We start from the raw sequence: 24,663 nt of genomic DNA on the forward strand, positions 1-24,663 counted from the left end.
ATACTATACTATGACTTTTTGACTGATTTTGGACGACATACTATACTATGACTTTTTTGACTGATTTTGGACGACATACTAACCTATGACGTTTTTGACTGATTTTGGACGACATACTAACCTATGACTTTTTTGACTGATTTTGGACGACATACTAACCTATGACTTTTTGGACTGATTTTGGACGACATACTATAGTATGACTTTTTGGACTGATTTTGGACGACATACTAACCTATGACTTTTTGGACTGATTTTGGACGACATACTATACTATGACTTTTTGGACTGATTTTGGACAACATACTAACCTATGACGTTTTTGACTGATTTTGGACGACATACTAACCTATGACTTTTTTGACTGATTTTGGACGACATTCTAACCTATGACGTTTTTGACTGATTTTGGACGACATACTAACCTATGACGTTTTTGACTGATTTTGGACGACATACTAACCTATGACATCTTTGACTGATTTTGGACGACATACAAACCTAGGACTTTTTGGACTGATTTTGGAAGACATACTATACTATGACGTTTTTGACTGATTTTGGACGACCTACTGACCTATAACATTTTACCTGACTTTTGAGACCAGATAGTGTTTTTTTCAGTTGGCTGTGTGGTTTGTGACGCTCCTGTTACAATACTGGTCTCTACGGAACACTGGTTCGAATCCCATCAGTGACTAATACCTGAGAAGTTTTTGACTGATTTTGGACGACATACTAACCTATGACATTTTACGTGACTTTTGAGACCAAACAGCGGTTTTTTCAGTTGGCTGTGTGGTTTGTGACGCTCCTGTTACAATACTGGTCTCTACGGAACACTGGTTTGAATCCCATCAGTGACAAATACCTGAGAAGTTTTTGACTGATTTTGGACGACATACTAACCTATGACATTTTATGTGACTTTTGAGACCAAACAGCGTTTTTTTCAGTTGGCTGTGTGGTTTGTGACGCTCCTGTTACAATACTGGTCTCTACGGAACACTGGTTCGAATCCCATCAGTGACAAATACCTGAGACGTTTTTGGATGACATGCTAACCTATGACTTTTTTGAATGTTGTTGGACGACATACTAACATATGACTTTTTGGACTGATTTTGGACGACATACTAACCTATGACTTTTTGGACTGATTATGGACGACATACTAACCTATGACTTTTTTGACCGCTTTTGGACGACATACTATACTATGACTTTTTTGACCGATTTTGGACGACATACTATACTATGACTTTTTGGACTGATTTTGGACGACATACTAACCTATGACTTTTTGGACTGATTATGGACGACATACTTACCTATGACTTTTTGGACCGATTTTGGACGACATACTATACTATGACTTTTCTGACCGATTTTGGACGACATACTATACTATGACTTTTTGGACTGATTTTGGACGACATACTAACCTATGACTTTTTTGACAGATTTTGGACGACATACTAACCTATGACTTTTTGACTGATTTTGGATGACATACTATACTATGACTTTTTTGACTGATTTTGGACGACATACTAACCTATGACTTTTTGACAGATTTTAGACGACATACTAACCTATGACTTTTTGACTGATTTTGGACGACAGACTTTACTATGACTTTTTTGACTGATTTTGGACGACATACTAACCTATGACGTTTTTGACTGATTTTGGACGACATACTAACCTATGACTTTTTGGACTGATTTTGGACGACATAGTAACCTATGACTTTTTGGACTGATTTTGGACGACATACTATATTATGACTTTTTGGACTGATTTTGGACGACATACTAACCTATGACGTTTTTGACTGATTTTGGACGACATACTAACCTATGACTTTTTTGACTGATTTTGGACGACATACTAACCTATGACGTTTTACACAACTTTTGAGACCAACCAGTGTTTTTTTCAGTTGGCTGTGTGGTTTGTGACGCTCCTGTTACAATACTGGTCTCTACGGAACACTGGTTCGAATCCCATCAGTGACTAATACCTGAGACGTTTTTGGATGACATGCTAACCTATGACTTTTTTGAATGTTGTTGGACGACATACTAACATATGACTTTTTTGAATGTTGTTGGACGACATACTTACATATGACTTTTTGGACTGATTTTCGACGACATACTAACCTATGACTTTTTGGACTGATTATGGACGACATACTAACCTATGACTTTTTTGATCGATTTTGGACGACATACTATACTATGACTTTTTGGACTGATTTTGGACGACATAATAACCTATGACTTTTTGGACTGATTATGGACGACATACTAACCTATGACTTTTTTGACCGATTTTGGACGACATACTATACTATGACTTTTCTGACCGATTTTGGACGACATACTATACTATGACTTTTTGGACTGATTTTGGACGACATACTAACCTATGACTTTTTTGACAGATTTTGGACGACATACTAACCTATGACTTTTTGACTGATTTTGGACGACATACTATACTATGACTTTTTTGACTGATTTTGGACGACATACTATACTATGACGTTTTTGAATGATTTTGGACGACATACTATACTATGACGTTTTTTGACCGATTATGGACGACATACTAACCTTTGACATTTTGGACTGATTTTGGACGACATACTATACTATGACTTTTTGGACTGATTTTGGACGACATACTATACTATGACTGTTTTGACTGATTTTGGACGACTTACTAACTTATGACTTTTTTGACTGATTTTGGACGACAAACTAACCTATGACGTTTTTGACTGATTTTGGACGACATACTATACTATGACTTTTTTGACTGATTTTGGACGACATACTAACCTATGACGTTTTTGACCGATTTTGGACGACATACTAACCTATGACTTTTTGGACTGATTTTGGACGACATACTAACCTATGACGTTTTTGACCGATTTTGGACAACATACTATACTATGACGTTTTTTGACTGATTTTGGACGACATACTAACCTATGACGTTTTTGACCGATTTTGGACGACATACTAACATATGACTTTTTTGAATGTTGTTGGACGACATACTAACATATGACTTTTTGGACTGATTTTCGACGACATACTAACCTATGACTTTTTGGACTGATTATGGACGACATACTAACCTATGACTTTTTGGACTGATTATGGACGACATACTAACCTATGACTTTTTGGACTGATTTTGGACGACATACTAACCTATGACTTTTTTGATCGATTTTGGACGACATACTATACTATGACTTTTTGGACTGATTTTGGACGACGTACTAACCTATGACTTTTTGGACTGATTATGGACGACATACTAACCTATGACTTTTTTGACCGATTTTGGACGACATACTATACTATGACTTTTCTGACCGATTTTGGACGACATACTATACTATGACTTTTTGGACTGATTTTGGACGACATACTAACCTATGACTTTTTTGACAGATTTTGGACGACATACTAACCTATGACTTTTTGACTGATTTTGGACGACATACTATACTATGACTTTTTTGACTGATTTTGGACGACATACTATACTATGACGTTTTTGAATGATTTTGGACGACATACTATACTATGACGTTTTTTGACCGATTTTGGACGACATACTAACCTTTGACATTTTGGACTGATTTTGGACGACATACTATACTATGACTTTTTGGACTGATTTTGGACAACATACTAACCTATGACTTTTTGGACTGATTTTGGACGACAAAGTAACCTATGACTTTTTGGACTGATTTTGGACGACATACTAACCTTTGACATTTTGGACTGATTTTGGACGACATACTATACTATGACTTTTTGGACTGATTTTGGACGACATACTATACTATGACTGTTTTGACTGATTTTGGACGACTTACTAACTTATGACTTTTTTGACTGATTTTGGACGACAAACTAACCTATGACGTTTTTGACTGATTTTGGACGACATACTATACTATGACTTTTTTGACTGATTTTGGACGACATACTAACCTATGACGTTTTTGACCGATTTTGGACGACATACTAACCTATGACTTTTTGGACTGATTTTGGACGACATACTAACCTATGACGTTTTTGACCGATTTTGGACAACATACTATACTATGACGTTTTTTGACTGATTTTGGACGACATACTAACCTATGACGTTTTTGACCGATTTTGGACGACATACTAACATATGACTTTTTTGAATGTTGTTGGACGACATACTAACATATGACTTTTTGGACTGATTTTCGACGACATACTAACCTATGACTTTTTGGACTGATTATGGACGACATACTAACCTATGACTTTTTGGACTGATTATGGACGACATACTAACCTATGACTTTTTGGACTGATTTTGGACGACATACTAACCTATGACTTTTTTGATCGATTTTGGACGACATACTATACTATGACTTTTTGGACTGATTTTGGACGACGTACTAACCTATGACTTTTTGGACTGATTATGGACGACATACTAACCTATGACTTTTTTGACCGATTTTGGACGACATACTATACTATGACTTTTCTGACCGATTTTGGACGACATACTATACTATGACTTTTTGGACTGATTTTGGACGACATACTAACCTATGACTTTTTTGACAGATTTTGGACGACATACTAACCTATGACTTTTTGACTGATTTTGGACGACATACTATACTATGACTTTTTTGACTGATTTTGGACGACATACTATACTATGACGTTTTTGAATGATTTTGGACGACATACTATACTATGACGTTTTTTGACCGATTTTGGACGACATACTAACCTTTGACATTTTGGACTGATTTTGGACGACATACTATACTATGACTTTTTGGACTGATTTTGGACGACATACTATACTATGACTGTTTTGACTGATTTTGGACGACTTACTAACTTATGACTTTTTTGACTGATTTTGGACGACAAACTAACCTATGACGTTTTTGACTGATTTTGGACGACATACTATACTATGACTTTTTTGACTGATTTTGGACGACATACTAACCTATGACGTTTTTGACCGATTTTGGACGACATACTAACCTATGACTTTTTGGACTGATTTTGGACGACATACTAACCTATGACGTTTTTGACCGATTTTGGACAACATACTATGCTATGACGTTTTTTGACTGATTTTGGACGACATACTAACCTATGACGTTTTTGACCGATTTTGGACGACATACTAACATATGACTTTTTTGAATGTTGTTGGACGACATACTAACATATGACTTTTTGGACTGATTTTCGACGACATACTAACCTATGACTTTTTGGACTGATTATGGACGACATACTAACCTATGACTTTTTGGACTGATTATGGACGACATACTAACCTATGACTTTTTGGACTGATTTTGGACGACATACTAACCTATGACTTTTTTGATCGATTTTGGACGACATACTATACTATGACTTTTTGGACTGATTTTGGACGACGTACTAACCTATGACTTTTTGGACTGATTATGGACGACATACTAACCTATGACTTTTTTGACCGATTTTGGACGACATACTATACTATGACTTTTCTGACCGATTTTGGACGACATACTATACTATGACTTTTTGGACTGATTTTGGACGACATACTAACCTATGACTTTTTTGACAGATTTTGGACGACATACTAACCTATGACTTTTTGACTGATTTTGGACGACATACTATACTATGACTTTTTTGACTGATTTTGGACGACATACTATACTATGACGTTTTTGAATGATTTTGGACGACATACTATACTATGACGTTTTTTGACCGATTTTGGACGACATACTAACCTTTGACATTTTGGACTGATTTTGGACGACATACTATACTATGACTTTTTGGACTGATTTTGGACAACATACTAACCTATGACTTTTTGGACTGATTTTGGACGACAAAGTAACCTATGACTTTTTGGACTGATTTTGGATGACATACTATACTATGACTTTTTGGACTGATTTTGGACGACATACTAACCTATGACGTTTTTGACTGATTTTGGACGACATACTAACCTATGACTTTTTTGACTGATTTTGGACGACATACTAACCTATGACGTTTTACGCAACTTTTGAGACCAAACAGTGTTTTTTTCAGTTGGCTGTGTGGTTTGTGACGCTCCTGTTACAATACTGGTCTCTACGGAACACTGGTTCGAATCCCATCAGTGACTAATACCTGAGACGTTTTTGGATGACATGCTAACCTATGACTTTTTTGAATGTTGTTGGACGACATACTAACATATGACTTTTTTGAATGTTGTTGGACGACATACTGACATATGACTTTTTGGACTGATTTTCGACGACATACTAACCTATGACTTTTTGGACTGATTATGGACGACATACTAACCTATGACTTTTTTGATCGATTTTGGACGACATACTATACTATGACTTTTTGGACTGATTTTGGACGACATACTAACCTATGACTTTTTGGACTGATTATGGACGACATACTAACCTATGACTTTTTTGACCGATTTTGGACGACATACTATACTATGACTTTTCTGACCGATTTTGGACGACATACTATACTATGACTTTTTGGACTGATTTTGGACGACATACTAACCTATGACTTTTTTGACAGATTTTGGACGACATACTAACCTATGACTTTTTGACTGATTTTGGACGACATACTATACTATGACTTTTTTGACTGATTTTGGACGACATACTATACTATGACGTTTTTGAATGATTTTGGACGACATACTATACTATGACGTTTTTTGACCGATTTTGGACGACATACTAACCTTTGACATTTTGGACTGATTTTGGACGACATACTATACTATGACTTTTTGGACTGATTTTGGACGACATACTATACTATGACTGTTTTGACTGATTTTGGACAACTTACTAACTTATGACTTTTTTGACTGATTTTGGACGACAAACTAACCTATGACGTTTTTGACTGTTTTTGTACGACATACTATACTATGACTTTTTTGACTGATTTTGGACGACATACTAACCTATGACGTTTTTGACTGATTTTGGACGACATACTAACCTATGACTTTTTGGACTGATTTTGGACGACAAACTAACCTATGACGTTTTTGACCGATTTTGGACGACATACTAACATATGACTTTTTTGAATGTTGTTGGACGACATACTAACATATGACTTTTTGGACTGATTTTCGACGACATACTAACCTATGACTTTTTGGACTGATTATGGACGACATACTATACTATGACTTTTTTGACCGATTTTGGACGACATACTATACTATGACTTTTTGGACTGATTTTGGACGACAAACTAACCTATGACGTTTTTGACTGATTTTGGACGACATACTAACCTATGACTTTTTGACCGATTTTGGACGACATACTATACTATGACGTTTTTTGACTGATTTTGGACGACATACTATACTATGACTTTTTGGACTGATTTTGGACGACATACTAACCTATGACTTTTTTGACAGATTTTGGACGACATACTATACTATGACTTTTTGGACTGATTTTGGACGACATACTAACCTATGACTTTTTTGACAGATTTTGGACGACATACTATACTATGACTTTTTGGACTGATTTTGGACGACATACTATACTATGACTTTTTGGACTGATTTTGGACAACATACTAACCTATGACGTTTTTGACCGATTTTGGACGACATACTAACATATGACTTTTTTGAATGTTGTTGGACGACATACTAACATATGACTTTTTGGACTGATTTTCGACGACATACTAACCTATGACTTTTTGGACTGATTATGGACGACATACAATACTATGACTTTTTTGACCGATTTTGGACGACATACTAAGCTATGACTTTTTTGACAGATTTTGGACGACATACTAACCTATGACTTTTTGACTGATTTTGGACGACATACTATACTATGACTTTTTTGACTGATTTTGGACGACATACTATACTATGACGTTTTTGAATGATTTTGGACGACATACTATACTATGACGTTTTTTGACCGATTTTGGACGACATACTAACCTTTGACATTTTGGACTGATTTTGGACGACATACTATACTATGACTTTTTGGACTGATTTTGGACGACATACTATACTATGACTGTTTTGACTGATTTTGGACAACTTACTAACTTATGACTTTTTTGACTGATTTTGGACGACAAACTAACCTATGACGTTTTTGACTGATTTTGGACGACATACTATACTATGACTTTTTTGACTGATTTTGGACGACATACTAACCTATGACGTTTTTGACTGATTTTGGACGACATACTATACTATGACTTTTTGGACTGATTTTGGACGACATACTATACTATGACTTTTTGGACTGATTTTGGACGACATACTAACCTATGACTTTTTTGACAGATTTTGGACGACATACTATACTATGACTTTTTGGACTGATTTTGGACGACATACTAACCTATGACTTTTTTGACAGATTTTGGACGACATACTATACTATGACTTTTTGGACTGATTTTGGACGACATACTATACTATGACTTTTTGGACTGATTTTGGACGACATACTAACCTATGACGTTTTTGACCGATTTTGGACGACATACTAACATATGACTTTTTTGAATGTTGTTGGACGACATACTAACATATGACTTTTTGGACTGATTTTCGACGACATACTAACCTATGACTTTTTGGACTGATTATGGACGACATACAATACTATGACTTTTTTGACCGATTTTGGACGACATACTATACTATGACTTTTTTTGACTGATTTTGGACGACATACTAACCTATGATGTTTTTGACAGATTTTGGACGACATACTATACTATGACGTTTTGGAATGATTTTGGACGACATACTATACTATGACTTTTTTGACTGATTTTGGACGACATACTAACCTACGACTTTTTGGACTGATTTTGGACGACATACGAACCTATGACGTTTTTGACCGATTTTGGACGACATACTATAGTATGACTTTTTTGACAGTTTACGGATTACATGCTATACTATGACTTTTTTTTACCGATTTTGGACGACATGCTAAACTATGACGTTTAGTGTAATTTTGGACGACATATTATACTATGACGTTTTTGGGTGATTCTGGATGACATACTTTGGCATACTATGACATCTTTTGGAGATTTTGGACGACATACTATACTACAACATCTTAGTGTCCTTTTGGACAACATTTTTGTAATCCAGCCAATGTGGGTATCAATTACAGTAAATTAATACAAATAAAAACTGTACCAACCAAGGGCCTCTTTATTAAAATGCTTCAAAAGAACAAACAAATGAAGCTGGCATAATATTGTGAAACATAAACATACACACACACACACACACACACACACTTCATTCAGCAGGAGTGAAAACAAAGCATAAAAAACTCTGGTGAAAATGTTGGTACACTCCAGGTGCCTGCAATGACATGTCTGCATTGCAAAATCAAAAGTGATGAAATGCATGTTTCTTGAAAACTGTTTCAACCTCAAGCACAATTAAAAAGAAAAAAAAGAAAAAAAAAGGATTAAAAGGTGGAGACATGTTATCAGATCTGGATGAAAGTCATCATGATAACACGATTTTTTTTTTTAAATGTAACAACTCATATGAAAATATATTCTACACTGAGACATCAAACTCACATGCAGAGCACAGGTCAGTTAGAACGCTCCTTGGTATCCTGATTTTAACTTTACAGTACATACCTTCATGTGCAAATTAATTATCCAAACACAAATCTTGACATTACAGAGGCAGACTCTTTCTGAATTAAAGTACCAGTACAAAAATAAGAAATAAACCAAACACAGACTGGGACATATTCAAATAAAGACAGCTCAGTCTCAACAATGCTTGTTAGGCTTAACCTAAAAAATATAAAACAAGAAAAAAAAACCACAACTTTTTTTCACCAATTATCACATCTTATACTGTGACATTTTCAAAAAAAACAAGAATAGAAAATTCTCTCATATTAATGAGAAAAGTATGTCATGTTCACATGTTCTCAGCCCTAAATACCTAATCCAAACAAACCCCATGTTTTTAAAGCACATTCAAACCATCAGTGATCAGCACAACGCTGACTGGATGACAAACATGAAAACATGTTGTTTGTTAGTTCAGCACTGCAACACAAACACACACTGTTAATACTGAGTGGTACACCAGTCAGCTGTAAGACCCTACAACGATCAAGTAGCTGATATATCGTTTATTAGCGGCTGTACTATAGACATACTAAACGGTGACATTTTGGAGTGATTCTAGACGACATACTACACTATGATGTTTTGGGGTGATTTTGGACGACATACTATTTTATAACATTTTGGGGTGATCTTGGACAATACTAAACTGTTGAGAGAAACTTGAGAGACACAGTGACATGTAGTGACAGAAACATACAGATGTGATAAATAATGTGAACATAATTACTGATGCTCGTTACTGGAGGGAAGTGTGTGCCCGCTATGTTGCGTAAACACCTGGCCTGCAGGGTTTTATGAGGTCTGCCGTCAGCCACCGATGGATTTCTCCTATTTACTGGGCACAAACTGTACATTCCTACGAAAGCCGAGAACGACACTATGATCACTACTGTATTTTTCATTCTCTAATCTCAAGATCACAGAGGAATGACCTTGTATTACAGGATAACAAGGCTCATTTTCTTGTAATAAAAAAATATAAAAGGCTGTTCCCTCTGCTGATCTGTTTTTATGCCAGTAGCTGAAAATGTTACAAAAATGAGAATCTACTGATCAGGCTGTAGTTCAGTCAACAAGGAACACAAGCACATATTCATTTATCAATTTGATTATTCCGTAATCTCAAGATGACAAAATGGAAAAATATTGTTGTGTCAATGGCCGCTCTAAGTTTCTGTACATTCCTTTTTTTTACTTGATACATTTAGACTCTCAGAGAAAAGAACAGTTGCTGGTTACTCCTCAAAGCTGATAGATAAAACAAACCACAGCTAAAAATGCTACTGCAATGTTACATTGCGTCTCAGAGGTGAGGGAGAAACAGAAAATGTCAGTGCCACTTACAAAACCACAAAAACACACCACCTTTAGACACAATGACAGTGACGTGCTTATGCTGGTGAACAGAAATCCACTTCTACAGTTAGTAGGGCCAGGTCCCACTGATTTAAAAAAAATAAGTAAACTATAAAACTATAATTTGTAAAGTCAAAATGAAGTCAGACATCTGCCTTTCAGCTTGGTGGTTCCTGGGCCTGCCTTGTTTATAGGTTCATTTTTCTCCTTACGTGAAGTCTTACACAAGAGAAATCTATCAATGAATCAATTTCCGATTGAGTTTTATCAGAAAACATATTTCTATCAAGCAAGCCTTAACAGCGACACGCTTTGCTCACAGCTGTGTAGTGACATTCATGGAACCATCACAGATGTTTGGTCAGTATTAAAAATGTAGAATTAAGCCATGAAATCTATGGGCTGTAAGCAGTGTGCACACGCACGGTTACTCTATGGTATCATGATATAAAACTGTGCAGGACACCAGTTAACGAGAAGCAGAGACCCCAAGACTAGAAAATCAAGTGTATCACAAGTTAAGGCTCTACTCTTTTCCTCCATTGTAGCAAAGTACTGACTTTTCAATATAAATCTTGTTTTTTATTTTTTTTTTATCTGAATTTTTACACAATGTCAGAGTAGATAATGGTAGAGAAATCCATCATAGATTAGGATACAAAGCTAACAAGATTCTGCTGTAATATTTATGAGTGTTCCACTGGCTTTGTCTTATTTAAAGGCCTGTATTCATGGCAGAGTTTTTGATGTTTTATGTTCCTACTGTGACCTATCAAAATGTCTGCCCGTAGGTGTGAAGGTTTTTTCCCCTGTGGAGCAAAAAACACTCAACAGTAAACAACACCAAGCTGTAAACACTGTAAACACAATAGGATATCGTGTGGATTTGAGTCCAGGTGGTCTCATGCTACTGGTTTGAGAACTGAACGCAAACATCTTCCTTCTTTTGTGAGCTCTCTGGTGAAGCACATGGACGGCAGGGGGACGGCCTCCTCCCGGCGAGTGATCGTATTGAACTTGCACTTCTTGAGGTGGTCAGCCATGCTGGAGATGTTTGCAAACTTCCACTCGTTCACTGTACCGAACGCAGTGCTGAATCGCCACACCTGAAAGACAAGCGCAACGGATTATTTACAGCTTTCATTTTTTCCATCAATACAACAGACAAATCAGTCTGAAAGAGTAAAATACAAGGCCAACCTTATCTGTGATCTGCCAAGTCGGTGACCCATCAGCACGCTTTTTCTTCTCCCACAGCAGGACGACCATGCCGCGCATCAGGAGCAGGCTCGAACACACATCCCTCATAGTGCGGGATACTCTGGATAATTGGCACAAGCTGAAGCTGTCCAGGAAGCTTGCTATATGTTGCAAAACCTCAAAGGGAAGACCGCTGAACTGATCGCACTGCGCGGCAAACTGGCGCATGTGTCTTGGAAGTGTGTCCCCAGGTAGACCAGGCTGAACCCCAAAAGAGCCGAGGTGCCTGTCATGGATGATTCGGAAGCCTTGTACAGACGGGCAGAATCGTCTCTGGGAGTAGGTACAGCCATAGTAAGCCAAGGGGCAGCGTTGCTCCATCCAGCCGTTGAGTCCAGCGTGGATGTCCCCGTGAACATTTTTGAAATGAGATGAGAACTCATCACGCCGGAACAGTTGGCCGCACACAAACGTAAACATGGAGCGCTGCTTAGTTTGGTATCGGGCAAAATATTCGAGCACAAGGTCCAGCCTGAGAGTGTGGAAGGGACTGGGGCTGGAAAGCTGTGGGCTGCCGTGATCACAGGCTGAGGCTGACGCAATGTCCCCCACCATGGTGTTGGTTGCAAGAATGGCTGAAGGGAAGGAGAAAGTCTGAGTACCGAAGTCAATGTGGTAGCCATCCACAAATCTGCTGTCTGAGATCCCTCTGCCTCCTGGAGAGTCACCGAGACAAAACAGCAAAGCTGCAGTAATGAGATCGATGCCGTGGAGACCCATGGGGTCTTCAGCTACCTCTAGGTCAGATGTGTCGACTGCCTTGTCCTCCATCTTTGCTCGAAAGAAGTAAGGGTCTGACTGCAATGCCTGCCACCGATCGATTGTAAATATACCTCTAAATACTTGAAAGTTCTGTGATTGACGCTCCAAGAAATTACGCCTGAATGCAGGGGATAAATATTGCAAAAAGTGACCTTTCACGTGATGAGACAGCAGGAATGGCATTGGGGGCGTCACTGGTGCTGGCTGAGGTACTGTAGGCAACAGCGCTACAATGGGCAAATAATCACGAGACGCCTCCGGCCAGACATGGTTGGAATCATTTAGTGGCTCCTTAATCCTATCTTCCTTTTCATCAAAAAACAACTCTACAAAATCATCATCTCTCCAGCCATTACCATTTTCCTCTCCATCTGTCCCCACAGCGCAATCGACTCCACCTACTGCTCCAACCTCACAGTCTGAATCAGAATCATTCTCTTGCATATCTACATTCCTGCTTCCCTCTGCAACATAAACATTATGATTATCGCCATTCTCTCCATTGTGGAGCACTCCATTCTTATCAGGCTTTTCCCCATTTAGATTTCCTACAATTACATCAATATCCTTGGAATTCGAGAGAATGTCCAAGGCCACTGCCAGACTTCTGCTCGCCCCCATTGAGGCATTATACATCCCAGTATAGGGCTCTTCTTCCATTTGTACTTGTTTATTATCTAATCCCGTCTCTAGTAAACCTGATGCTGTGTCCAACTTATCACCGTCCTCGCCCTTTTTAACTCCATTCTTCGACACAGTGGACGTAGCTCTCAGGGACTCCAACAACATCCTCTGATCCTGCAGAGCCAAAGCCATGTCTAGCTGCTCCACATTATCAAAGTCTTTGCTCAAGTTCTCATAGGACTTGCGATCAGCATAGCTGATGGGCCAGCGGTTCCACTCCATAGTACAACATACTATACTGGCTGGGCAAGTCTTAAGATGTTGCGCCATCCTGGTCCTTGTAATGGTGAAGGGGCAGCCAAACTCGTGGTTCAGGCATGGCAGACGCTCATGTGGACAAAGCAGGCGATGTTCTTCGAGTTTGCACGAATGGAAAACTGCACCGCAGATGAGGGGACAGCACATGAGGTTGCAAGACACCCCGGTTTCTGGTCTTACCATGCATCTTCTGTTAATGCATTTGAGGCAGTGGGGGTGCAGGTTCTCCATTATACTGTGCAGCTCCTTGCCAAACAGGAAACGGGGGTGAAGAGTTTGACCCTGAAAAGTAGACAGAAAAAACAAGGTTCACAATTCTGAAAAGACAACAAAAAATGCCAGATAACAACAATGTTTTTGGGTAAACATTGGCAATAAGCATGCTGGTGTAACATTACCCCATGGATATTACATGCACAACACAGTACACAGATACAGCACACGTGAGCTCCCATGTCTTGAAAGTATTCTGTTACTTTTCCTCACATGTGTGTCTGTTTACTAAATCCCGAAGCCAGAGGTCACTAAATGTTAGACCAAATTCACTGGTGCTACTTTTCTGGCCCTTATAACACCAAAGGTCCAGGAATTTTGTGGTTTCAGTGTAAAAACTGACAACAAACAACATTATTTCATTATACTTTGCTACATTACACTCTTTGCTTTAAAAGACGGTTGTTGAATAAGCACAAACAATGCAACAAAAGGTTTTGTTATAAATTGCACTTGTTAAACAATATTAAGTTCTTGACCTTTGTTCGAGGAAACATTCTCTGTCTGAACCGCTTGGAATTTTAATTAACTACACCTGCTTTAAGCTATTCAGTATCATTCCACAACACCATTCTTAGATATCATAGACATAGACATGACACTTGCTCTTCCAAGACTTCAGGGAAAAGCCTGACCCTCATCCATCAGATACCAGAACTGTCCTTCACTCATGGAGTTTGGAGACAAACCCTATGAGAGTTTCAGCTTGTAATTCAAAGTGACTCCTGACCAAAGGTAAATCCCTCTGAGATCATAGCCCCGGGTTTATTTGGTGGTGTTACTTGTGTGGTGAGATAATGAATGCGGACTCAGCAGAGAACCAACCGAATTAAAGACCCACAACAATGCTGTAAGACTGAACACACCTGTGGTAGGCAACATAGCTAGTCAAAATAGCTGATATTAGTAATAAGTTTCTTCCAGGTCAAAATGAACATATACCTGTAATTTAGGTGTAACACTGCTACCACATTCTGTCCCTATTTCCAGTTTAAAAAACAAACAATATCTATATCGTTATTTTTAGACCCCTTTAACTAAATGTATACCAAGTCAAAATAAATTGAAGCTGTGCTCACTTGAAGGTATGTTGAAGGTATGTTGTTGTATTATCTTCATACTGAAGATAATATAAACTTTGATTCTGCCGAGTCAAAACCGAATGGACAGTCAAACTATTTTGAAAGACAAGTCGAAATTATTTGTTTGTTTGTCAGAATTAGCCATCAAAAGTTAAACCGGCTTCTTGCCATTGTTCAAGTGAGTGCGACCACTGCCAACAGCAGCAGCTCGCTGGCTAAATTACGCAAGCATTAAACTAGTGGCAAGGTTAGCAAACAGCTAAAAACACAAACAAACACAGCAGCCGGTTCTTTTTATTTTCACCAGACACAAAGTTTGAGCTCGTGTCATTTCAATGGCACGTATAAATACGCGTTATTGTAAGATACGTGTGCAACATACGGAGTGAAATGACATGCCACCTAAGTTTTAGAAGTTTTAACAAAAGAGCATCAACAACATGGCCAGGCAAGTTAGCATTAGCATTAGCTACATTTCGTTAGCATGGCTAGCTGCTCGCTTCCAGAAACTGCTTACCCGAGTTCAGCGGGATCTCCGGGGGGATTTTAACAGTATCTCTTTACTGCTGTCAGCTGCGTCAAAATCAACAGCACCGATAACTACATCCACACAATCATCTCGCGGTGTTAAATTTGTCCAAATCGTATTAAAACATGAAGTAGCAGCAAGTGTTTATGGTCTGCAGTAAAGTCCTTCGATGCTGCTCTGAGTCGGTCCGGTCGGAGTTTGTGTTGGTTGGTCATTGGTGCGCACGTCGCACTCTTACGTCATCACGTAAGACGTAAACTGACCACTCAGTATTATGGACGAAGAGCATGATGAGCCTGAACTGAAATAGAGAGGGGGAATGCCCGGAGCACTGATTTACATTTACCACTCAGGAACTAACATGTGCCTGTGATGGCTCTGCATTTCAATCGGTCCAGATTCTAATCTCTTAAAACATACATTTAAAAAGAGTGTGCTTGTAATACTGATACTGTTCATAATAGTTTCCCCCACAATATGTAAATCCACCTATTAAGGGGTGGATTTGTATTACAATCTATACAATCTAGATTAAAATCTATAAATATCAATTAAATGTCAGAAAATGTCGACCGCTGTTTTTCAAACCTGGAAAATATGATGTTCTCAAATGTTTTGTTTTGTCCACAAACCAAAATGAATCCGTTTTAATGATTTCTTTGTTATATGGAGCAAAGCAACCAGAAAATATTCACATTTAAGAAGCTTAAATCAGAACATTTGTTTTAATTTAAAAAACAAACAAAAAAAACCCTCAAGCATTTTATATTTTGAATCAATAAACCATCCATTTCCATGGGATGTTTGATTAACCTTATTTTAAACAAATGTTATTTTAACAATCTTTAGTAAAAAGCCGGAAAACCCAATTTGCTATGGTAATGACCAATTTAGAGTATATATTTGTCTTGTTTTGCTTTTGTTCTTTCTTTCTGTGTGTCTGTGTGTGTATGTTAGCATGAATCAGCATTTTAAAGTTGGAGCTGTCATGTACTTCATCTTCTTGGTTATAAAAATTAACCATATTTTACTGACTAGTCATGTTTTATGTAGTTTAGCATGAAGACAAACATTTCCCTCTCAAGTGTTGCTAAAGTGTAAAGTAGAATAAAATGGGAAAAATCAAGTAAAGGAGCTTTTATTTTCACCGCTGGGTAAAGGTTCAATAGGAAATAGGAAAACAACATAAACAATTCAATCTATAAAAGGAAAGACAATGTGAGCGCATTGATATTGTCATATATATCACACCTATGCTTATGTGTTTACATTTGTACATGTGTCTCTCTGTGTTTGTTTGTCCATGTGTCTGCTCAGGAAAGCCCCTCATCCCACGGTTCATGAGGCCACCTCTGAGATGTGGTGAATGTTGGACAGAGTGAGTTGCGCTTCTCGTGCCGGGTAGAAGCGTCTCGAGCGCAACCACAGCCTCCCAAACACTCCTGTGATCAGCAGCAGGACGGCCAGCAGCCCTCCAAGAACAAAGGTCGCCACGGGAGGGACTCCGCCCGCATCTACATTAAAAAGGACGCACATATAATTAGCATCCAAATACTTTTCACACCCTCTCCTTCACTGTTTAATTCCCTGGAAAAAGCACAACAAACCTTGAGAACTGAAGAAGCTTCTTTATATGAGACGTAAAAAAATCAAGTTGCTACTGAGTTTTGAGAGGACACCAGTGTGATTGACAGCTGGTATCATCCAATAGGAGCCTGACACTACATAGTCCTTACTCAGTGGGGATTATTTTCTATCAACTAAAAACTAACACTAAAAAAACCCAGATAACCACAGAGACTGTATATAATGTAAACAAAAAAAACATACTCATATTGGGCTTTTCATTGTTGTCCAGTAGTCGTCTGATTGGTCCATAAGACACTGTATGGGACAGAGGGACATCTCTCCTCATCCTCACTGATACATCTTCATTGTTGCAGTTCTGTTCAACGACACACAAACAAAACAAAGGAGATTCTTCACGTTTCAGGGTCAAGCTGTTCATATTTTAAAATACGTCACTTGTTGCTCACGTAGCAGGAAAAACAATTATAGCCTGGTGGGACTATATTAAGGCTGTAAGCTACACATATTATAGCATGGCTACTTGTCTGAACTGGCCTCTGACTCCCAGTGTGTGGAATAGGTGTAGCATGAGCTCACTCACAGGCTGACACAGTCCAGGGGTGTTGTGACAGATCTGGACGTTGCAGTGGAGGAAGACGTTGGTGTAAGAGCTGCCGACAAACTTAAACATTTGTATCCTGAACATGGCCTCGGGGCCGAGGCCGTTCGTCAGGACACGCAGGGTCTGTTGGTTTATCAACACCGGGCAGCTAGAGAGAGACACAGAAAACAAGTCAGGGAGATTTAAATCTAAAATTATATATACAGTTAAAACAGGAGGAAAAATAAACATATATCAATGTAAGAAATTAGGAAGTCGTGTTTCAACACAGTGAGAGACAGATTTATTTCTGAGTGTTTCCCGTTCACCCCCCCTCTCTCTTCCGGCATTGTGAAATCATTGTGCAGTTTCATTGCTGTGCTCTGCTCTGCTCTGCTCTCCCTAACAGTACCAAATACTGCCTGGTTGTCAAGGACATGCACAGCTGTCGGAGCCTCTCAGACAGGAGTCACATGACCGCCGGGGCTGTGAGTTGTTGTCTGGCTAACTCTCTAAGCAACAAATTCTCTTATTTCAGATTTCAACAGCGCACACACATGCAAGTGTGGTGAAATGACACAGGCACGGTGTAAAGTGTAAGCAGGTTTCGACACACACACACACACAGTCTCCTGTGTGAACTCAACCTCATTATTGTTATTATTATTCATGAGCGAGACCTTTACCATTGATTTCTTTATTATTTCTTAATGGTTGACTTTTGCTATTAGATAAGTATGAATTTTAGGTTTTGCTTTAGGTTTCAATCAAGGGATCCTCGTCAATTTAACAGGCCAGTCTTTACTGTGCTGCACAGTATGTTTAAAAAGTGCAATACATATATGTATATATATATATATATATATATATATATGTATATATACCCTCTTCAGCTTAAAAAACAGTACAGCTGAAGAGGGTGGAATTCAATCACAGATAATGATATATTGTCAAATAGACTAAACTACAAATTTAACATTAATGTTAATGAAAATATCGCAAGTAATCAATTTACAGCACAGCTAAAGAAAAAGACGGTGGCAACTTATACCATAATATTTAAAAAAAATATATTTCTTGTGGAAATTTGTGGCGATTCACTAAATCGGTTTATTAGAAACATTCAAGAAATTTGCACAACCATTTTGTGGGCAGACCTGTCTCTGATGAAGGTGTACTGTATATTACTGTATGGATCACTGGTTGGCGTCGCCCAGCACCTCTCGATACGCAGCATCAGGTGAGCCGGGATCTGTGGGACAGAAGGGAGTCGAGCGACAAGTCAACAAGAGGTTAAAACAACACGGGAGAGAAGATGAAGAGCATGTGTGCAGTGTTGGATTTCCTGCATGACTTGACAACTATATCGCAACAACAGACAACATGTTGCCTAACGTCCCGCAAGAACGTCCTCGACCTAATCCAAAAATAGCTGTCAATAGTGGGAATATTTCAAATGCTATCATGTTTTCTTCTGTCTGGCTTCAGCTTTAACATTTTGTTTTGAAAGCACAAAATATCTGGCACACTCAAGTTAATATAACATGCCGGTATTAAGGTTCAGGACTGTACATGATAAATTAACGTAGAAATAAGTATATTTTTTTCTCAATCAGTTCTTCAATAGCACATGATTAATGTTTTTTCTTTCTGATTAGAGGAGCAATAGACAATAAAGTATGGCACATATGAGCCTGGTTACAGGTGAAGTCTGTGAACTTTTGTTTGAAAAAAAATCAACATGGTACCGGGCCAATCACAAATGCAAAGGCTTGAATGGGAAAAAGGAGACAGATTTCAATCAGTGTTAGAAGAATGTTGTTCTTCTTCATTTGCATAGACCAGCCTTTGTGTTTCAAAATGCAAAACTCGCTCTCTGACTGGTTTGTCCATTCAGGCTGTTGTAGAAAGATAGCCCCTTTTCCACCTATGGTCCCAGCTCACCTCGCCTCGCATCGGCACAGCACGGCACGGCACGGTTTAGGTTGGTTTTCCACTACAAAAATAGTAACTACTCAATGTGGGCGGAGTCATCACTGCTGACTTTGTTTTACACGCGACACACACAAACGAGTGACCAGTGAGGCGGTGGAAACACGCCATAAGGCTACAAAAACCAGTACATCCAAAACTAATAATCCATTCTAAATGTTACATTCTGGACCTTTAATACTCTGTATTGAACTTTGATTTACCATGAAAACCTTCACAAAGATGTCATCGTCCAGAGTCAGTGACGGCACAGTCGTCCACCTGTCCTCAAAGGCTTCGTCCTTGTACAGCAACATGGACACGGAGAAGTTCCCGTCCTCTGTGTTTAGAGTTATTGTTCTGTGGCGATTAAAACAAACACACGTTAACAGCAAATACACCAAATCAGGGTATTTTAGGGTTAAAAAAAACAAAACAACAAGACCGACCTGACATCCACTCTGACCATGTTGTCGCCGTTGGGTTGTTGGACCAAATAGTTGTTGGGATAGCGGCACACAAACGTGATGTTGATGTAGTTCCTCGTTATGACGTCCGAGTCGTTGTTGTGTATGGCGTTTATGAACATGATGTGTGTGTCGTCTGAGGCCTGAGGAGAGGCAGACGATGTTAGTGGGAATAAAATAATTTCTTTGAAGCAGACGCTGTCCTTTAAATTGCTTTTTTTTACAAGACAAACAATGGGAAATGCAACATAATCAATTTACAGTTGACTATTAGGCAAATGAAAGAAGATAATTAGTTAAAATGTACATTTATCTACAAAATCGTACTGGTGTTTATAAATAATTTGACTGTAGATTTGTCTCACTGCGCAGTATTGTATTCTGTATATTTTAATGTTGTATTCTGTATGTTTGAATTGTTGTAACCCTGTCACTGTTTGTTGTTGACGCTCAATTTTATTTCTCGTTAAATTAAGGCTTTTAGGTTTTTGGCACTTGATACAGAATTTACACTCTGTCAGGAGTCAGTGAGGAGACTTAAAGCCACATATTCCTTTGCTGTAAAGTGATGTTGATGAAATCATAAAACAGGGTCCGGTTTAAAAGGCTGTCCGAGGTCCGTCTGGGCACCCGCTGAGTGCAGGCGGAGGAGTGGTGGTCAGTTTTTTTTACTGCCTCTTTGTAAACACACAACCCCCCAGCATGAGCACCAGCAGCAGGTTTGTACAGAGGCAACAGGTCCTGATTACTTGATGACAGAACCTGCTGGTGCTTGCACTTATCACTCACAAACACAGAAGTACTGCTGAAACGCGAGCAACGGTGCCGTCGAGTGTAAACGTCTGACCTTTAAACCCAAAATGTTCAGTCATTCCTCCTCCGACGGCTTGGGTTTAAGAGGTCCAATGGTCAAGGTGAAAGCCAGATTGACACAACTGTGGCATTCTTCAGCTTTAGCAACGTCCATCTAATCCAACAAAGACAAACTTCCCTAAGGCTCCATGCAATAACCTTGTGAAAGTACTGCGGTAGAGGACCGGGTGAGTTAACCTTTTGCTCGCTTTACGAGAAGAACCTTCACACATTCCAGGCGAGAAATTCAAGGACTCTTTGGCGAACTGAAGGAGGGATTCAAACCTCTTTAAATACTAAATCCATGCAAATGGCTGGATTGAAATAATCAAGGGCGCTTGTTGGCCAGTGATTTATGGCCTTCCTTTTCAGTGAGCCTCAACAAATAATCATCATTCCCATGTAAATTCTGATAATTTAAGACCACAGAGCCATTCAACGTCCCAGTGCTGCATTGAATAAGGTTGTGGGCTGTTGTAGGGAAAAGGAACAACACCACCCTTCTTTCTTGACACACACACCACTCCCCCCAGTGTCTTTTCTCTTCACTCCCTTTCTGTCTGGCCTCAGAATATGCGCCTTTCTCTGTCCATCTTATTATACTTGCTATGAGCTAATTCCAAACTACACATCTGAGTGAACACAGAACAGAGAGTCTCAGTCCACATTTACGTCACAGCAGAAAGGGGGGGGGGGTGTCAGTGCTGCTCCAGTTCCCACGACAACGAGACCATCGTAAAATGGATAATTTACTATGATGGTGATTTTATGTTGTCAATAATGGAGATACTGAGTGTAGTTTGTCTTCATAGTAGTTAAAACCATTTCATTCTTCCTTTTGTTTAGCACTTCTTCTAAATGTCTGCGTTCTCGTGCAACATTTGATTAGTTTTTTCCTTAAAGTAAAACTGTTAAATCCTTCTTGAAGCTCTATGTTGCACATTCCTATAACCTCTGTATATACTGTACGTTTAAACATAGTAATGGAAAAAAGCAGTCAAAATGCTCTGTGTTCTAAGGGTTAATAGCAAACATTTGTTAAATCTCTGAAGGTCGTACCATTATAGTCCCACAGTCTGAAAGATTTGTCTTTATGCTGAAAACATAGTCGTCTCCGACCTCAACGCCGCGGCACTCGGGATCATTTAAATGCAAATCCCAAACCTAAACATAGGAAAAAAACAAATCACACAGCAGATATTAGATGAAATAAGTCGGGAGGGAACGTCTACTTTAAGGGCAAACACTTACATGAACTGGAGGCACTTTGTTGAGGAAAAAAGCGCTGGGAATAATAACCTCCATGTGGTCGTTGGTGCAAACAACAGTTTCATTGAGCTCTGATGGAAAAATAACAACATTAAAAGCAAATTATACATCACACAGAATATATTGTGCAGGTAATAAGAAAAGATAAGGATTTTTTTTAATAATAATTAATATATACCACAGTATTCTTGTATTTTTATTTTGTCTACTTTTATTCTTTTACATACATTTTTAGAAGGAAATATGCGTTTTCAGCTAATTTAATAAAACGACTTAAATATGATGCTGATATTATACAAATTAGTAAAATGAAGCTGACTGATAATGAATGAATAATGATGTAATAAAATGACTGTTTTTATGCATTTATACATTAGTAACAAGGATTGAAAATAATTTGTAATAAGGATTGAAAAACAAACAAAAAAACAAAAAAAAATTAATTTTTCATTGAATTTTTTTTCATATATTTAATTTTGCAGATAAGCTATATGCTATAATATGTTATTAAATCTAATTCCTCATATGTTAATTAATTGATGGTGTTTTATTTGTGCGGCTGCCTGTTTTGGCCAAGTCTCCCGAGAGAAAGAGGTTCTTAATCTCATCCGGACTTTATTTTTGCTGGTTAAATAAAAGTTATATATTAAAAAAATAGCTTGAGTTTCACCTCTCAAATGACCGTCACATTTTCAATAAAACACAAAATCGAGCCCTGCTTCCTTCACATCGCATTTAGGAAATTTCATAACCTGGACGACAGACAATCTTCACAGAGATAAACGTCTTCAATAAGATCTTCAGTATGAAAACAGTTTCTCTATAATGATTAAATACAATTTAAAAAGTCTGACATCGTGTTCCAGGCTGTTTATGATGCTGACAAAAGTGTGAGCTCACCCTCCTCCTCAAGCTCTGCTGGCATGACCATCCTCAAGGTGAAGAGTAACCAGGAAAAAAACAAAGTGGCAGGTGCCATTTTCCAGACTCTCTCTCTGCTTTCTCTCTCAGCTCAGAAACTCCACTACCTTTTGGCCCCTCTTTCCTCGAACCTCTGTGAATCTTCTGGGTGACTATTTCTGTGGACTCACTGTCACCACCAAGACGTAGTACCTCTATCTTCTAACTCCGACCCTCGAAACACGGCTGTAATGAAGTGGGAGCCTCCCATCTGGCCTTAAAACACCCGCTTGAATGATGTTCCCACCAACAATGAGATTCCGCACATGAATAGGAGAACTGAGGGGAGTCCAAGGTAACACGCATGTCACCGCCTACCACAGCGATGTCGTCTTAGTAAACATCTTACAACTTTTCTTACTATAGCAGGGCAACAAGATGCCTGGTAACCATGCAGGAGTGGGACAACAGCACTGAGCTGGCACTCTTTGTTGTCTACATCCTTTGTCTGAACATTTTAAAAATCTTTACTGGAGCGGGAATACGCAAAAAAAAGAAAAGAAACTCATTATGAATCGAGGACAATTCAGTGATGATGCCAAGGACCTGTGAGTGTATGTGTGTGGTGGAACAGACCATAAAACATTATTTTGATCAAATTCTGAATGAAACAGCTTTACAATGTCCAGACAATTTGTTAAGTGGAAGAGGATGAGGTACCTGCTGCAAACAGGCAGAAAACAACGTTTTATCAGTTTGATTTACAAGATTCGTTTCCAAGACACTGAATCTCTGAAGCTTCTTCTGCCTTTTTTGTCTTGCAAATAGGACAGGACTCAAGTGTCAGACGGGATTGTTTTAACAGACAAATGGCTTAAAGAAGATCGTCCGGAACAAGAGGATCCCGCTTAAAATCTCTCACTTCTGTAAAGAAGTAAAAGTGCAACAAACAGTCCAAGGTCAACGACTTCCTGCCTGCCTGCCTCCATTTTTATGACATAATCACAATAAAATCACTGGA

The 24,663-nt window shown here is 38.5% G+C and overlaps 2 protein-coding genes across 2 annotated transcripts; both read right to left on the minus strand.

Moving 5' to 3' along the window:
* Positions 1–9,334: 9,334 nt before the first annotated feature.
* On the minus strand, positions 9,335–16,237 carry fbxo30a (F-box protein 30a). The gene is made up of 3 exons (XM_058615760.1): positions 16,002–16,237; positions 12,366–14,411; positions 9,335–12,271 (listed from the first exon to the last, which is right to left on the minus strand). The coding sequence occupies exons 2-3, from the start codon at positions 14,358–14,360 to the stop codon at positions 12,068–12,070; spliced, it is 2,199 nt and encodes a 732-aa protein (XP_058471743.1). The 5' UTR covers positions 14,361–14,411; positions 16,002–16,237; the 3' UTR covers positions 9,335–12,067.
* Positions 16,238–17,135: 898 nt separating this feature from the next.
* si:dkeyp-110a12.4 (alpha-tectorin) lies at positions 17,136–24,581 on the minus strand. The gene is made up of 9 exons (XM_058615496.1): positions 23,643–24,581; positions 22,725–22,813; positions 22,533–22,637; positions 20,604–20,764; positions 20,379–20,514; positions 19,341–19,435; positions 18,184–18,352; positions 17,844–17,958; positions 17,136–17,527 (listed from the first exon to the last, which is right to left on the minus strand). Exons 1-9 carry the CDS (start codon positions 23,719–23,721, stop codon positions 17,352–17,354), a joined length of 1,125 nt encoding a protein of 374 aa, XP_058471479.1. The 5' UTR covers positions 23,722–24,581; the 3' UTR covers positions 17,136–17,351.
* Positions 24,582–24,663: the final 82 nt, after the last annotated feature.

Source organism: Solea solea, chromosome 18 (assembly GCF_958295425.1).
Source record: "Solea solea chromosome 18, fSolSol10.1, whole genome shotgun sequence".
Classification (NCBI taxonomy): domain Eukaryota; kingdom Metazoa; phylum Chordata; class Actinopteri; order Pleuronectiformes; family Soleidae; genus Solea; species Solea solea.